Consider the following 19,301-nt stretch of genomic DNA (forward strand, 5'->3'; position numbering starts at 1 on the left):
AAGGCCATTTCAAATAATTAGTCCAAAATGTCACGGAAAATTTGGAATACGGTCACTATCCTCCTTCAACAAACTTTTTACGTAGGTGTGTGGAATTTTCGGCAAATATGTACACCAATTATTACGAAAATTACAACCATTAGGGAAAATTAGATAAGCCTAAGTGTATTAAGTTAGTAAATCTTTGCGATTTAGATCTTTAAATTACAAATGTCTATGTACCTGCTATTGATCATTCTTAGTTCTATACGACCTAGCAGGGTTAGCACATGATTGCCGCGAGAGTATGTCGCCGCGAGATACTACCATGTCATTAATACAGTTAGAAGAAGACGTGTCATATATCTCACGGCGACATACTCTCCGGGGCCATCATGTGCTAAGCCTACAGTAAAGATGCTGAATAGCAAGGCTTATATATTGAGACTGCTGATATTATAAATGGGCTTACTCATGGCCATAGAGACTAAATCGAGGCGAAAACGTGGCCTACGTTGGAACGAGCTCGCCCGGAAGGTGTCTATTCACCCTTGATTTGAAAGTTGTATAATAATAAATAAATATTATAGGACATTCTTACACAGATTGACTGAGTCCCACGGTAAGCTCAAGAAGGCTTGTGTTGCAGGTACTCAGATAACGATATATATAAATATACAAATACTTTTATACATAGAAAACATACATGACTCAGGATCTGTGCTCATCACACAAATACATGCTTACCAGGATTCGAACCCGGGACCGCGGCTTAGCAGGCAGGGTCACTACCCGCTAGGCCAGACCGGTCGTCAAAAAAGTTACATTATGTGTGACCTTACGTGCCAATGACGGATACCTGCATGCCATCCGCGACTCCCAGGAACGGTAAGCAAATAGTCCCAACACTGAACGCCACTGTTCTAACTCTGTTCTTATGTGACCAGGTCTAGCACAACTTATACTCTCGTCTGCGAATCCATGCTTGAAATCGCGCTTGATGTGGCGCGCGACAACGCAAGTTGAACTAAATCTTCTGGTATCTGGTGGACCGCGGTCTTGACTTTTAGGTTAACTGCTCTAAAAAATAATCTGTGTGAATGGAACTGACCTGCCAATGATGGTTAGGCTGCATCGCCTCCGCGACTCCTAGCAGCGGTAAGCAAGTGGGCCCAACGCTGAATGCCACGGTCCTCGTACTCGGCTCGTACGTAACCTGCTCTGGCGCAGGTATCTTGTCGACCTTGGTCGTGACGGTCAGCTCGTTCGAGTAGTTGCTCTGTCCCTTCGTGTTCACGGCTTTCACCTGAAGCAAGAGAGGGATAAATGCCTGGACTGTGTCTTAGCGAAGAATTTTCCATCGCCGACATTTGAAGTAGTGAAGGTGTTTGAATTGAGTATGAAAAAGGGGGAATCATACGCTCGGCACATTGTACCCGATTCGTATGCCGTTCAGAATTTGAGCGAGACAACGCTATGCGGGTATTATAGCGACATCCCGCTCAAACTTCTGAACTTAAGTAGATTGCACATGGCGTCTTTGAGCAAACAAATTTTTATATGGCAAAGTTCTACCTTGCTATGTTAACATGTATATGAATTGTTTATTGTAAATTGCGCTAAATATATTTATAGGTGCAAAAAGTCGCCTTGTGCTTTTCTCAAGTGCATATACTTAAGCGTGTCCAAAAGTTAGCAAACGAACACAAAACATTCTCCCAATTGAAACGTATACGTATTAAGGCTGATTTAGACGCGGCGTGCGAAATCGCATGCGATTTTAGTTACATTGCGGACTGTCGCTAGATCACAGAAAGCCGAATTCTGAGCGAGCATTCGTTTGTTCGTGCGCAGATGAAAACACTTGACTTCCATACTTTTATCGGTGCACGAACAAAAAATGCTCGTTCAGAACTGTTCCGTACACTAAGTAAAAACGTAGCTTGAAAATTCAGCACACCAATAAAATAACGCAATGAAACTGGCATGCGAGTCCTCGCAACGTTAAATAGATGAAAATTTCTCCATAATTCTTAGTATCGCTTCAATCAAGAGAACGAATGGCAAACACAAAAGACGAATGAACAGCACGCTCAAATAGTTTACCTTGAAAGCATATGTCAGATGCTGTCGGTAGCGATATGGATGGAAAAGAAAATAAAATCGTTAATTACATACGTTCGCTTCAATAAATATCAAAATTACATTACTTAATCATATTTTAAGAAACCAAATGGAAGGACGGTAGAGTCAGACCACGCTAACCATGCGGCGATTCATATCCATTTGAAAAATGTATACATATTTAGTGCGAAATGTTTTTCCATCGTATTTTCACGAAAACTTACGAACGTGTCACGCATGTGCAAATACGATGAGAAAATACGATGGTAAACTATTATGCACTACTGACTGTATAGACTAAGGCCTGATTTAGACGGAGTGCGAATTCGCATGCGATTTTAGTGACATTGCGGGCTGTTGAAGTTACATACAATTTTGCACACCTATCAAATACCGTAATGTAATAAAACTCGTATGCGAGTTCTCGTACCGTCTAAATGGGCCCTTAAAATCAACTCGCGGGTCACCATAGCATTTAAGAATATTATTAAGTATTAGAGATATAAGTTTATTTGATATACCTAATGTAAGTGACATGTCGTAATAATTTGTTATGTTTAAGCAGTGTATTATGTTCCGTAGTACTGTCTAGATTGTAAATTCAATTTTATGTAGGAATAGTTGTATAGTCCTGTGTTGTAATCTTTACCTGTAACCTATGACTTACATGTTTGGTTTAACTGTTAGTGTAAGTTGGTTCATAATAAATGAAATGAAATGAAAAAACTTTTTGTCTCTTTCTAACGCGAGCGAAGTCGCGGGCAATAGTTAGCTAATACTATTATAAATGGGAAAGTGTGTGTGTCTGTTATTTGTCCATCTTTCACGGCAAAACGGAGCGACGAATTGTCGTGATTTTTAAAGTGGAGATAGTTGAAGGGATGGAGAGTGACATAGGCTACTCTTTGTCTCTTTCTAACGCAAGCGAAGCCGCGGGCAAGTAGTATTCCATAAATCCAAGTTCGGAAAAGTTTCAAAACTCTTGTAAACCAATCAGTCACCATTACCCGTTCGGTTCGAAGAAAGTACACACGGGGCACATTTTGCTTGTTCAGATGGCATTGACAAATTGGTTTAATGTTTATTTTTAACCCCCGACGCAAAAACGACGGGGTGTTATAAGTTTGACGTGTCTGTCTGTCTGTCTGTTTGTCTGTATGTCTGTGTGTGTATCTGTCTGTGGCATCGTAGCTCCCGAACGGATGAACCGACTTGGATTTAGTTTTTTTTTGTCTGAAAGCTGAGTAAGTCGGGAGTGTTCTTAGTCATGTTTCATGAAAATCGATCTACTATGTCGCGGTCGGGGGTTTTTTGAAAATTTTAATTTTGTGGTTAGGTTAATTATAATTTTCTTCACTTATGTTGGACAGAGATCTATCGATTTGACTTCAAACTTTAGACTTGTGTACAACTCTTAGAACAAATTAATTTATCCTCAGAAAATAATTTAATTTGTATTTTTTAGTAGACACACTACTATTTTAACTATAAACTGAAATAAATGTCATATACAAAGAAAAAACCGGCCAAGAGCGTGTCGGGCCACGCTCAGTGTAGGGTTCCGTAGTTTTCCGTATTTTTCTCAAAAACTACTGAACCTATCAAGTTCAAAACAATTTTCCTAGAAAGTGTTTATAAAGTTCTACTTTTGTGATTTTTTTCATATTTTTTAAACATATGGTTCAAAAGTTAGAGGGGGGGGGACGCACTTTTTTTTCCTTTAGGAGCGATTATTTCCGAAAATATTAATATTATCAAAAAACGATCTTAGTAAACCCTTATTCATTTTTAAATACCTATTCAACAATATATCACACGTTGGGGTTGGAATGAAAAAATATATCAGCCCCCACTTTACATGTAGGGGGGGTACCCTAATAAAACATTTTTTTCCATTTTTTATTTTTGCACTTTGTCGGCGTGATTGATATACATATTGGTACCAAATTTCAGCTTTCTAGTGCTAACGGTTACTGAGATTATCCGCGGACGGACGGACGGACGGACGGACGGACGGACAGACACATGGCGAAACTATAAGGGTTCCTAGTTGACTACGGAACCCTAAAAAGTGACCAAGGCCTCCAAGTGTTCAAAGCTGGATCACTTGCTGCTTGCTTGCTGGGCTTGGTCACTTTTTCTTTGTATATGACATTTATTCCAGTTTGTGTACAAATGTCAGATACTGTCGGCGAAACTATTCACTTATATAATTTATCCGCACGAAGCGCTTTGCTTCTTCTTTTCTTATGCGCACTGCCAAGGAGTGGAATTCCATGCCGGCGGCTATATTTCCGAGCTCATATAACCCGGCAACCTTCAAATCAAGAGTGGACAGGCATCTTCTGGGCGAGCTCACTCCATCGTAGGCCACGTCTTTGCTAGAGATGGGTCGTGGGTAAATACCCAATCTACCCACCCAGGTATTTACCCGGTAAATACCTATCTACCCGGTATTTACCCGTATCTACCCAAATTGACGGGTAGATTCATTTCATGTTGCACATGCTGATTTGTGTTAAAATGGAGATAAATACTAAGTTAGTGGTTGTAATTATTATACAAAATTTAAAACGAAACTGTTCAGTCGAATATACAATAAAGTTTACAGAAGTTTTAATGTATATTTTTAAAAATAATTAAAAAAATATGTTTTATGCGTGCTTTTTAGATTGTATTAATTTAGTCGTATTTATACGATAAAGATAAACTTCCTAGTACTGGTTGGAGTGGGTTATGGTGGGGTTAGGGGGGGTAAAATGTATTTTTTTCATATTTCATGGAAACTATCATTAATATCGAAAAGTATTGTATGTACGAACTAAAGTAGACACAATTTCCTACAAAAAAGTTTATATGCATTTTTGTCATAAAACATACTATGTATGAGTTATGAGCTTGAAAATGATTTTTTTTTAATATTTTTATTCACATATTTTTATTTACAGTTTTAATTTATCAAACTTATAATTTATACTAAAAGCATTTGAAATTATTTCCGTATGTCAGAGAATGATATTACACGATTTTTATAGTTGGAGTGATACACTAAAATCACATTTTATCTCATAGCTACCTATTCGTTCCCAATTTGAATAAACATTATGTGTACAATTACAAAGACTGACTTAAATTAATCTATTTTAGCCCAAACACCATTTAAAAACGTCAAATTTGGATGAAAAATGAAAATACCCGCGTATTTACCCGCGGGTAGGTAAATATCGGGTATTTACCCGGTAAATACCCACCGTCGGGTATTTACCTGGGTAGTTACCCATCTCTAGTCTTTGCCTTTGGCTAGTCTGTGGTCAAGAGTAAGCCCATTTATAATTTAAAAAATATATATATATATACATTTGCTTATTTGCATAAAAAAAGGAGTTTTGAAAACATTTTATCGATATGATCTCGGATCGCCTTTCTTTTAATGGAGTTTTTTTTAGAAAAGGTTTTTAACTTTGATAGGTAATTGCGAAATTACCTTTAGTAGACCTGCCCCATTAATCCTAGACAAGTTATATGCATAAATCAAACAAATACCCTAGATAGTTCGGTTCGACAGGGCTCGGATATTAATCATACATATAGTATACCGCGGCTCTGTCCCGCAGGGCACGAATGCGGAATTTCAGTCAAAGCGAGTCCACAGATCACTTCACTAGACGGACCATATTGAATGTAATTTTCACTACAACTGATTTTATTTAAGCTCTCATTTGGCGCATCATCGTACCGTACGTAATATGATTTTTTATTTTATTACCTTTATTAGTGAAAAAAGAACACAGCATAACAGTATAACCAAGACACTGTGAAACTAATAATAAAATAAAATTAAATAGTACTTACTAGCTTCTATCTCGTTATGGAGTTCGCCGACGAGTATTTTGAATAATAAGCTATTTTATATATGACGTTCATTTGTAATTATTTAGTTTATATTTATGGTAAACTAGCTTTTGCCCGCGGCTTCGCTCGCGTTAGAAAGAGACAAACAGTAGCCTATGTCACTCTCCGATCTCTCCATCCCTTCAACTATCTCCACCTAAAAAATCACGTCAATTCGTAGCTCGATTGTGCCATGAAAGACGGACTAACAAACAGACACACACACACTTTCCCATTTATAATATTAGTATGGATAATTTACTTTAGTTAGAATGACGAAACCTGACTATCATTTTGCCTACCAAACCTAATTACGTGTATCATTCATTTCAAATAGGCCCATACTTTGTAAAAATGGAAATATGAATGAAATCTGACTCTTGCACTGCTTTTAAATCGAGAAATTTTAGGCCTTTAAGGGATTTTGAAGGCTCCAATCCAACTATAAAAAAAAGCCTTTATTTTTTATGTTTAAGTACTAACACACTGTCTCAAAATAAATATTTAATAATCATCCTCTAAAACATTTTCATTACAGTAGAAGATATGTACATATAACTATATAAATAAACAGTACCTACTACAAAACGGTAAACAAACTTGTAAGACTGTATCTTAATCGCGTACCTACTATGTTTCAAACGTCGAAGGTTATATTAGTTTTAAAGCCACGCGAGTAACTCCCGTTTGCAATTTCAAATAAACTTGAAAGAGTTGTAAATGAAGATTTTCAATTTAATATAACTCATAATGCGGATTGCAATAACCTAACCACAAATTAAAATTTTGAAAAAACCCCCGACTGTGACATAGTAGACCGATTTTCATGAAACATGGCTAAGAACACTCCCGACTAACTCAGCTTTCAGACAAAAAAAACTAAATCTAAATCGGTTCATCCGTTCGGGAGCTACGATGCCACAGACAGACACACACACAGACAGACAAACAGACAGACAGACAGACAGACAGACAGACAGACAGACAGACAGACAGACAGACACGTCAAACTTATAACACCCCGTCGTTTTTGCGTCGGGGGTTAAAAAAGAGGTCCGCGCGGGCCCGGCATATTTCTTCCGCTACGTAATCTTGTAACTCTTTGTGCATTTTCTTGTTTACTATAATAACAGCCTTTTCGTCTGGAAACGGAAATAAAACACTTTGATCCGCTTGACCGGACTTGATTTTTTCGGCATTTTAACATTATTTATTTGTGTTGCCGAAATTTCGATGTTATTTTTATAACCTACTAGCGACCCGCCCCGGCTTCGCACGGGTACTATACCTACATGTAAACCTTCCTCTACAATCACTCTATCTATTAAAAAAAACCGCATCAAAATCCGTTGCGTAGTTTTAAAGATTTAAGCATACATAGGGACATAGGGACAGAGAAAGCGACTTTTTTTATACTATGTAGTGACTAGCTTTTGCCCGCGGCTTCGTTCGCGTTAGAAAGAGACAAAAAGTAGCCTATGTCACTCCATCCCTTCAACTATCTCCACTTAAAAAATCACGTCAATTCGTTACTCCGTTTTGCCGTGAAAGACGGACAAACTAACACACACTTTCCCATTTATAATATTAGTATGGATTTCTTGAGTTAGGTTACTTATTTTATTTCAAACTGTAATCAAACAAAGCAAAACAAATCATACGTAACGTTATTGAATATTTATCAGATCATCGAGTCACTTTCTCCGGCCATTATAAGAAAATAAGTCAAGACCAACTTGGATAAAGTGCCACTCAGCTATATCAGTTTTTGAACAATCAAGAAAGCGTTGACGAGTGTTTGCGGAGAAAACATCTTTATACAGAGTGGGGCCTGTAACAAAGGCGAAGAATTGAACGGTAGGCTATTCTCCTTATACTAATCAACATTTGTTCAGTGACTTTTAAAAATTATGAAGTCTTTAAATTTTTAATTTTTCATACAAAATAAAATATTAGCTTCAATGTACGCCATTATTGTTGTCATTGACGTTGTGATAAAAATCAAAATACAAGTTATTTTTAAAAGTCGCCGAACAAATGCTGATCACTATAAGGAGAATAGCCTAGAGTTCAATTATTCGCCTTTGTTACAGGCCCCACTCTGTATTTATAAACCTTAGAATATTAGTAAATAATACACGGTGTAACACGATGAAACCGAAAGACTTTAACTACGCATTTCTGAGGGTTTTTCAAAATAAAGATAAACTGATATAGGTATGACTGTAAGCAAAGGCCAAAAAAAATTCTTGTGTAATTTTTATTTTATTGGATGTATTTTCATATAATAAGTAAATGTTATTCGTAAAACTGACACTTCTAATAATAAAAATATACATTTTTTTTCTGAAAAAATACTTTTTTGCCCGATAACGGCATCATCCAAAAGGAATGTACAAGTTTCTAATGGGGTGACAACGCGCATGTGACACTGTTTGAGTTGCAGGCGTCCATAGGTTACGGTGACCGCTTCACATCAGGCGGGCCGTATGCTTGTTTGCCACCGACGTAGTATTAAAAAAAAAACATCGCCATCAAAATAGCATTTTATTCTGAGAAATAAAAATTGTTATTTTTCTAAAAGCTTACAACTCTGAAAGTATGCGAAATCCAGAAAAGTTTATATGACATTTTACTATTTATTTATTTATTTATTTTATTATGAAACAAACAGTCATCCAATGAAATAAGGTCACAACATGTTTTCTTAATTTTAGACTTACAGTTTCCAATATTGGTTTAAAGTTATTAATTATACAATGTGGCACGAGAATAACAATGTGATATACAATTTAAATGATTATCTTAATGATAATCTAACTAGCATAAATTGTGAATGTTCAAATTTCAAAAGTGTCTTTAGTGTAGTAAAGAGTTAAATCCTAATTACTCGTAATTGGGTTTTTTGAATACATTTTTTAATGAGCCTAAGGTTATATTAAAAATGTCTACATTTCTTACTACGTTATTTTCATTATATAATGTACATGCACGCTTAATAAACATATTTTTCGAATAATTTGTTCTACTACGAGGGATGGAAAATAGATGTTTATGTTTAACATGACATCGGCGTTCTCTACTACCAGGAACTCTAATACAAATTTCTTCTAATAAGTTAATAGTTACTATTCTAATATGATGAGGAATACGCTGTTAAAATTATTCGGTTTCCTAATGTTACACCGTGTATACTGTGGTCGGCTCGTCTAAACTAATTTTCGTTGTATATTTCCTGCAATTTCGCACTTAAATTACTCACTTTTTGCTCCAGTGGCTGTAAGAGGATTGTGAGTAGGCTTTTCACTTCACTACTGTCTATTTGTACCATTTTAACTACTTAAAAGAAAGTGACATTTATTTAATGTTTATAGTATAATAGTAGTGTTACTACTTGCGAAAAAACCCATCGCTGTTCTCCCTCAAATGAGAATAATTTGATTTGTTCTAAGAATATTGTGTTCACCGAGGAGCGACCGTTAGTGACGTATGGCCGACCGCCGACGACGAATTGCATTTATGATAAATTGGTAACATCGCCACATTTTGTCGGTAAATGCCCCGCAGAGTTATCTCTGTACAGGCCCGTTTACAACGTAGTAAGTAATGCAAGTACACACTTGTGTTTGTCTTAGTGCACCTCGGGTATTTCGGCGAACTGCACCTGACTGCATGTCAGTTACTTTGTGCGGGTGGCACGGACTGCGCCGCAATATCAGGAATACAGGATCTCGCCAAAATGACCCCGAACTCAATGTACAATGATACATGATCATGGCCAACTTTACTATGTTTAGTCTGTATTTTTAGGTGTTTAAATATATGTAAAATGACTCCTTCTGCCAAATAATTACTTAAAAATTGAAGACTTAGTAACAAAATAAACATACCTTGAAAGAATATGTGTTGTGCTGATCCAACCGCGTGACATTGCAGGGATTGGACCGGCCGCAGTCGTACTCCATCCAGTCCTGCGCCGCGCTGCGCTCGGCCACGCAATCCGAAGCCCCCGGGGCTCCCATGGCGCCCACGCGCCGGTACCTCACGAAGTACTTCGTGCTCGACAGCCCCCCGTCGAAACCCGCTTCCCATTGAAGAGTCACGTAGCTAGGACCGATCTTTTTACTAGTGAGAGTCCTAGGCGTTTCGGGCGCGCCTTTCGGCTGCAATTTTATTTGAGGTCGCACGCTTCCAAGAGAGTTTTTAACATTGCAGTAATAGTCTCCGTAATCTTGCGGTTTCACATTTCTTATCTTCAGCACGCTGAAGTACGAGTCATTATTGTCCGTGCTAGTATTTATCTCGTAATGGCCGTCGGAAGACATCTGCAATGGCGCCGTATTCGAGCCGTAGTACCATTGGAACTCTGGTTTGGGATACGCTTGCACTCGGCAGGAGATTTCGGCGACTTCTTTTACGTCGTATGCTACTTTTTTCTGTTGCTTGATGGGTATTGGTTCATCTGTTGATAATAAAAATTAATGGTAAAAGCTAAACATACAACTACTACAAGCTAAACATCAAATTAATGATTAGAGACATGACAGTTATTAAGTGTGTACGTCACCTTGGATATGCGTAGGTAAGTACATTTTAATTTTGAAGACGCAAAGCATGAAAACAGCCGCGCTCAATCTCATTATCAAATAAAGAAATGAATGAATCATTATTTATAAATACATACTTATAATTTATATAGGTATAGCACAAGAACTAGTTCATTTCACTGTATTTTTCCCAGAGTGTAAATTTACTCGTCATGTAGTTTAACTGTAACACATTCAGCCTTCAAATGCAATTATAAAGTTTAAGATACACTGACAATGAAAAGTCAAGACATCGCAAGTTTCAGAATAACGAGATAATTAAAACTTACGTTCTATCCTGAGATGCATAGTGGACTCGACTTTCTTGACTTCGTTTTCGAACGTACACGAATATATCCCTCTGTCCTCGGGCAGTAGGTCGTTAGTGCTCGGGCGCGACTTCCCGTAGAATCTCAGCGTGCTCTGCACATTGTAAACAGAGTTTCTGCCCTCTGTGATATCAGTTTTGACTTCGTACATGTTCCCGTCGAGTTTAATCTCGGAGTTGTCTTTGTACCACTTGACGTTCGGGCGGGGCTTGCCGAGCGCGCTGCAAGTCACGGAGAAGTCTTGCTCGCCGGAGGGTTTCGTCATATGAGGCTGGAGCTTGGTTTGGAACCTGGGGGGCTGGTGGACTTCCAGAGTGACGGAGGCGAGGTCGCCGTGGCCGAGCTCGTTGGTGGCCTGGCAGTGGTAGACGCCCTCGCTGCCGAGGTGCGCGCTCGGGATGGTGTACTGGTTGCCGGTGGCGAGCACTTGGGGCTTGACGTCGGCGGAGTCGATGTCGCGGAACCAGCGGTACTGCGGGGCGGGCCAACCGGGCGGGCGCGCCTTGCACGTGAGCGTGACGCCGGCGCCCTCCTGCGCGACGGGCCGGTCGGGGCTGATGCGCGCGGGGCCGGGCTTGTGCCGCACAAGGACGGCCACGGAGGCGCTGCTGGCGCGCTCGACTCGCTTGCCGTTGGTCGCGGAGATGACGTTGATGGCGCGGCACACGTACGTGCCGGCCATGTCGGCGTTCACGTGCGTCAGTAGTAAGTCGTTGCCGTTCTGTTTGAAGTCAGGTTTGCCCTCCATGGTCCATTCTATCGAGATGGGTTCGGGGTTGGCGGAGACTTCGCAGTGTATTTTGACGGTTCCGCCCTCTTCGGCCTCGAAGGTTTTGGACTCGACGGTGACGGTGGGCGGGTAGAGGACGTCGAGGAAGATCTCGCGCTCGCCGGAGCGGCCGAGCCCGTTGTCGGCGGAGCACGAGTATTTGCCGGCGTCCTGCACGCTGACGCCCTGGATGGTGTGTGTGAAGGAGTTGGATATGAATTTTCCGTTCCGCATCCAGGTGACGGAGTTCACTTTGGGTTTGGCGTCCACTTTGCACTCCATGGTGGCGCTGCCGTCGAGCTCTACTCGCAGCGGATTTTCTGGACCGACTTCGACTCGAGGAAAATCTGCAGACAAAAACAAAATATGGTAAAATTTTGCTTTGAATAGGTAATTATTGTTCAATACAATAAAACCTCTTAACTAGTAAAACTATAGAAACATTGGGTATCTTGAGTTTAATGAATGATTAACTATTGCAGTAATAATAAGACAATATTTTGAACTTCTTAACTTTATAGTAACACTTTAAAAAGAGATACTTTTGCTGCTGCTGCTGACAGTACGTTTATTAACAGGTTTTACACGATTCATCGTCATCAGCGTTCGTTTCTAATCTTAAAAGGGCATCTTGAGGAGCTTTAACTAGATGAGTTTGCATTTGTTTTATAAAAGGGAAAAATTAACGAAATCGCAAAAGAAAATTGCGAATCATTTTACTTACTGCTCTAATTCTACAAAGGATACATATTTACATAAAAATGAGCTTACGTATCGGCTACTTAGTAGATTGTTCTTATTGTTTTTCGATTATTGCTGTAGATAAGTATTATTAGGAGTAGGTATATACGTGCAAAGAGGATCGAGTGTTATAGAGAGTTACTCTCAAAGTAAAATGTGTAATCACAGTGCATAGACTGCCATCTCTCGACACAGGCTTAAAACTTTTGAACGTGAGATTTGACAATTTGGCCCATATTCTTAGCTTGATACGTGTTAAAATGTCAAATATGAATAGCGCCATCTAGCAGAGCGTCCCCAAAGGTGTAACTCCATCTAGGCCACGGTACCTTTTTCTCTATGGCTTTGAGGTGCGTTTTTTTCTTAGACTTTATCCGTCTATACGGAGTTACATATGTCTTTGGTACGTGTAAGTGCCTAAAGCCTTTTCACATTGACCGACCCCATATCGGATATTGAGTAGGACTATAGGGAAAATAATGCGGCTTTTACTATTTTATACATACGTTAAAATTGATATATAATGTGTTTCTTAAATAAAAATATTTTTTTTTGACGATCGGTCTGGTCTACAGATGTCTTGGGCAGACAGTCAAGTGATGGTGCGTGTATTGTCGATGGTCCTGGGTTCTAATTAAGGTAAGGGCATTTTTATTTGTGCGATGTCAACAGGAGGGTTACCATGACGTGCTAAAGCCGTTCAATTTAGGTTAAGAGTAGCTATTTATTTATTTATTTGAAAACATATTTCAATGACATTACAGATAAATCCAATGCGTCATGAAATTAAATAATAAAAAAAAAAACAGTAAATAAGAACATTAAAAAAAACATTACAACGAATAAAAATATTATAGCATTTTGGGCAATGACGAAACAGCGTTGTTCGGCAGGTTGCCCCGGAACCGCCGAAAAACCACACCTTTTGCGATGTCAACCTAAACTGAACGTCTTTAGTACGTCATGATATAAACTGTTTCTGAGTCATAGGCTTCTCCATCTATTGAAGTTATTGATCATTATTTATCGTTCTGAGTACCCACAATACAATCCTTTCCTTCATGAGCTTATTGGAACTTATTTACCTACGTGTATTTAAGAATATTCTATAATATTTATGTTTTATAGCACATTACAAAAAACTAGTAGGTATGTAGTTAAGAACGGCCATTTATTATATGTTTAAACTAAATGAAAGGCGACAACGTTAGTGGAAGGCCTAAGAAAAGATGGATGGAATATGTGAACAATGATATGAGAGCGAAAGGTGTTAGTGTGGAAATGACGGCTGATAGAGAGGAATGGAGGAGGAAAATCAGCTGCGACGACCCCTAATAATGGGAAGAGGGCAAGAGAATGATGGTGACTAAAATAAAAGGAAGACGTCATATGACCCTTAATAAGTTTCCAAGTATTTGTTTTAGCGCCAAAGGTCATTACATTCTTACCCTATGATCGTCCCATCGAAGACGACGAATAGACGAATAGACGTTTACTTTAGTAATTATTATGTATTATATGGTTTTCATATATCGTTTTATCATTAATGTTAATACTAACGTGTACAGATCAATAAGTATAAGGTATTCCTACATATTTATAGCTCTACTAGCTTTTGCCCGCGGCTTCGCACGCGTTAGAAAGAGACAAAAAGTAGCCTATGTCACTCTCCATCCCTTCAACTATCTTTACCTAAAAAATCACGTTAATTCGTCGCTCCGTTGTGCCGTGAAAGACGGACAAACAAACAGACACACACTTTCCCATTTATAATATTAGTATGGATAGGTGTAGTCCGAAATGTCAGACTCAATATTAGCGGATGAAACAAAGCATCAAGTATCTGACATCCGAACTTTTATAATATAGAAATCTATTTTTCTAAATATAGAATCGCGGTCAGAAATGTCAAAGTTTCATATAAATATCGATTTGTTTAGCGGATACAGAATGTTAGTTATTTGATCCGCTACTTTTGCTGCTGACTGTACACCATTCTGTATCCCTTGGTTTTCTTATGTTCTCGAGTTTCTATCGTAGATACTGTCATGGGCGGCTCACTCCGCGATTCTATCGCCGCGCTTCAAGTACTATGCCGTCGGCCGCGAGTTCGCGGCCCATTCAGTTGTGACGATGACGACCTTCGCGCGGCGCAATAGAATTCAATGTTGGCTGCTCGCGTGCGGTCCGTTTATTAATGTAGGTGAGAATTTAGAATGGCGGCATTTTGTGAACATCAGAGGAGCGAGCCTTGTACTTGTATAGATACTATTATATATTCTGTGATACTGTTCTCTTGAACTTCCTAAGTAAGTAGTTACATAAAAATATCCTAGTTTCGCCCCTGTAAATATTCCCTAGAAAAACTTAAGAATAAAATATTATCCAGGGTAAAGTAGCAAGCTAAATTAGTGCTTAAAGCGAGGAGGATGCTCGAAATTTATTATGATACACTTTTTATTACAAAAAGGAGTTACCTACCTACTAATTCTGAATAATATGGGATAAACTCACATTTAAGAGAGGCTATTTTGAGATTACAGCGGTATGATAAGCTAGTTTTTATATATAAAACTTCTTTTCATAGTTCTAACTCTTCTTTATTATTATGAGGAAAACATAAAAATATTTTTACGAAGTATATTTAGTTCATAGTCTCATCATCATCCTACTTGCGTTATCCCGGCATTTGCCACAGCTCATGGGAGCCTGGGGTCCGCTTTGGCAACTAACCGCAAGATTTAACATAGTCACTACTGTCACTAGTTTTACGAAAGCGACTGTCATCTCATCTTCCAACCCGAAGGGTAACTAGGCCTTATTGGGATTAGTGTGGTTTCCTCACGATGTTTTCTTTCAGGAGGTAGGGCATAGCGAATGATATTCCGCTTTGTGTGGTAGGGCACAGCACAGCAGATATCGTCTCGCTCGAATCTAGAGCAGAGCCCAACTGGGGAAGTACCTCCGCCTTACAGAAGACCGCAGCCAAATAGCACTAGACCCTACTCATAGTGTTGTGTTCCTGCCGGTGAGTAAGGCTGCCAGAGCTCAACGAGGGTGCGGTGTGCTGATGACGGGCGGACTTACGGAACTAACTTGTTCCGTCTATTGTCCTTTGAGTCGTCGGCAACCCGAACCCTCCATGGAACTTGTACACTCCTTTTTGCTGTGTACTTAACACAGCAAAAGGGAGTGTACAAGTTTCTAATGGGGTGGCAACGCGCATGTGACACTGTTTGAGTTGCAGGCGTCCATAGGTTACGGTGACCGCTTTACATCAGGCGGACCGTATACTTGTTTGCCACCGACGTAGTATAAAAAAAACGAAAAGCGAATAGCAAAATCAAATGACATTATTTTAAATAGTTCATACTCTGTTTCATTTGAAAATCATCAGTGCTCCCCTCAGTGCTGAGGGTCGTGATCTGCTACGTTCATCACTTGACTCCGAACGACAGATTTCCAGGCCTTTCGGTCCCTTGCGACTTCTAAGGCATCATGGACCTTGACGAAAAGCGATTTGCTGATCGCGTGGGACTGCGGCCCCTTCGTTTCTTTCTTCCACCGAACCAGTGACCATAAGTTTTTCCAGGTTGTCTCCTGTCTTCCTGCCTATATGTTCGAAGAATTCAAACTCTCCGGAGACATTTAGTCGAAAGCCTCGTGGATACTCCCAAGTTCTTTTAGTATGGAGTCACTGGTTCGATGATATGGAGTGATCGGTCCAGCATCAATGCGTGTTATTTAAAATACCACTTTAACATGGAAACCGTTTTAACTCCTAAATATCTACATGAGCCTGTAGATAACTTTATGAAGAAATTAATAGACACGTTGACGTCATTGAAGGAAAATGGAAGTGCTACTTACATTATTAAACATTCATAATATCGCTCTTGTCTAATAGCTTTTACATGGACTGTGTCGCTTATAAAATAAAGAATGTACTAATCATTACCTGGTTCTTGACTTGACATAGTTTTCACTACACTCGCGTCACTCGCATACTAAATAAGAACAAAAATACCTAAAAAAAAATATTGGGGGACACCTTAGGCAGCGTTCCCACTTAAGCGTCGCGTGTCTCGAGGCGCGCAACAGACGTCCGCGCGGCGGCTAGGCGGCGCGTCTTACGTCCTTCCTATACAAAATGTACTGAGGAGACGTTTTTTGAATTACATTTAGGCGGCGTGGCGCGGACGTCCGTTCCGCACCTCAGGACATGCGTCTCTTAGATGTGGCCGGTCCCTTACACTGGTCAACCTAGCCCCAAACTAACCAAAGCTTGTAATATGGGTGCTAGGCGACGATATACTTACTTATATAGATAAACACATACTTAAATACATATTAGAAAACACCTCAGGAACAAATATTTGTGCTCATCACACAAATAAATGCACTTACCGGGATTCGAACCCGGGACCGCGGCTTGGCAGGCAGGCTCGCTACGTGCTAGGCCAGACCGGTCGTGCTATTAGAAGATAGATAGAAGAGAAAAATTGTACTCCCAAGGGTGTTATGAAATTTCTAGGACTGTATTTTTTTTATATCTGGAAAGTGGAAATCGTATTTAATGATAATGAGTGTAAATGTTTATTTTCCAAATTAAAATTAAAATTAAATAGAATAGAATAGAATTTTCAACAATATGTAATATGTTAATAGTTAAATAGGGAAGAGCGGCGTTACCCAACACGGGCATTTGTTGCTTACAGGGTAGCACCATCCTCTGTATCATATTCTATGTGTATTTTTTGAAATAAACAATTTTGAATTTTTTTGAATTTTGAATTATATCTATTCACATATTTGTCACATTGCGAGTTTGATAAAAACCATTGTAACATTTGTAAGTAACTCGGGACGTGAGAATATTGTAAACTCAAACACTTTCGCTACCAAGAACCCGACTGTCGGGCACACCGCTCGTAGAAGCGTTATTACATGGGGAAACCGCGAAAATGTCGTAGCGCCGCGGCAAGCCGCCGCGATTTAACGGTGCTTCCACACTGGGCTGTTATAAATGTTATATAATACGGCGTGACAGGGACAGCGCGCCGTCGCGCCGTCGCGCATCGCGCTGTCCTATCGTTTATAACAAAAGGCTAGATTCCTAAACTTAAAATAAAATATTTTATGCAGTGCACGAAATGAAGCACCACATAATTGGACAGTACTAGTGACTATGTTTAAACATAATTTCTATTTAATAAGTCAAAGAGAAAGAAAGATATAAAGTAAATGATTTGACCGTGACGTCACTCCTCGGTATTTCATAGTAATTCCATGTTAGCAAATCGTGGTGATAGTTCTTAAGCTGATTTGACTAATAGGAAACTAAACTATTATAACAGATGAGATATATATTATATAACATTTATAACATCCATTGTGGGAGCACCATAACTTACTCTCGTTTGCAAGATGGTATCTTCCACCCCACGTTGCGCAACGTAATATTACTATTAAATTAAAAGTATTTAGTAATAACTGCTATTAATACATATAGTATGTGTAGTATATGCTGTATATGTATATATATAGTTTGCTTTTCTTCTTAGTAAATCACCTTTTTGTTTTCTCTCTGCACCATTTGTATTGAATCTCTGTTTGGCCCTATGGTTGACTGGTAGAGAATGCCTTTTGGCATTAAGTCCGCCATTTGTACATTTTTGTATATTTTGTGCAATAAAGTTTAAATAAATAAATAAATAAGGATAAGGTAGGTACAAATTTAATTTATCGTTACAATCATTAAACGATTTCACCCACAAGTGGAAAATAAATATACACTCATTATCATTAATTACGAATGCTTCGTAGTTTATACCAGTTTGGCACAAAATATTGAACGTGCCAAATTTATTGCAAGGAATTAAACCGTGTTAAATCGGCAGTTTTTAATTGTAACTTGTGTCGCTTAACTTCAAATTTGGGTAAATACATTCTGTTATAAATAAGGTTAAATATCTTTCAGATTATCCATACTAATATTATAAATGAGAAAGTGTGTGTGTATCTTTGTTTGTCCGACTTTCACGGTAAAACGAGCGACGAACTGACGTGATTTTTTAAGTGAAGATAGTTGAAGGGATGGAGAGTGACATAGGCTAGGTTTTGTCTCTTTTTAACGCGAGAGAAGCCGCAGGCAAAAGCTAGTATTTCATAAAATAAAAAATCGTTTATTCTCAAAATAAACCCTTTTGTGACCACATTAATTCTTCTGCCAAACTGCAGGACAGTTTGTTGGCAGAGGGGACTCCCTTACATAATATAAGTTAAGTGGGTAAAACTATCTAAGCGTTACACTGAGAGAAATTTGCATTGTGAATTTAATAAGTTCGACTTGTTGCGGTTTATCCGTTTGAATCAGCCAAACGTATGTTTAAAACAATATGTGTCAAGTTGTTTTTATAAAATCGACTTGTTGATTCAAATATATTGCCGATTCAAATGACAAGTAGCTTGTTGTTTGAACCAAAGAGCACGTAGGCGCTATTTTAACCAAAAAACTTGTTGAACGAACATGAAAACTGGTTGTATTTTCTCTCAGTGTAACTTTACGCTAGGAATTATATTAGGTTTAGGATTATATTTTCTCTATACTCAACCTTAAATCAGGTTAGATTTACCCAAGTTTGAAACTAAGCAACACAATTCACTCCTTATTTATTAGTTATGTAAAGTGACTTTAAAGCCTAACTAGAAAATATGATTTCGCGCCATGTTGCGGAATTTCAAGAAAACTAATATTTTCATAGCAATCCTCTTGAAATAAATACACGAGATTAACAGCGCCCTCTTGACATGCTCATAATATTCCTCTTTACAACGGTATAACGTTTATGAAACAATAATAATTCTGAGTTTATGATGAAA

At 38.7% G+C, this 19,301-nt stretch overlaps 1 protein-coding gene across 1 annotated transcript in view; it reads right to left on the minus strand.

Annotated features, from left to right (window-relative positions):
* Positions 1 to 19,301, minus strand: part of LOC125231436 (Down syndrome cell adhesion molecule) — a 292,377-nt gene that overhangs the window by 40,586 nt on the left and 232,490 nt on the right. The window contains 3 exon segments of the mRNA XM_048136898.1: positions 1,091 to 1,285; positions 9,885 to 10,456; positions 10,871 to 12,025. Coding sequence (XP_047992855.1) covers positions 1,091 to 1,285; positions 9,885 to 10,456; positions 10,871 to 12,025 — 1,922 coding nt within the window.

Source organism: Leguminivora glycinivorella, chromosome 1 (genome assembly GCF_023078275.1).
Source record: "Leguminivora glycinivorella isolate SPB_JAAS2020 chromosome 1, LegGlyc_1.1, whole genome shotgun sequence".
In the NCBI taxonomy this organism is placed as follows: Eukaryota; Metazoa; Arthropoda; class Insecta; order Lepidoptera; family Tortricidae; genus Leguminivora; species Leguminivora glycinivorella.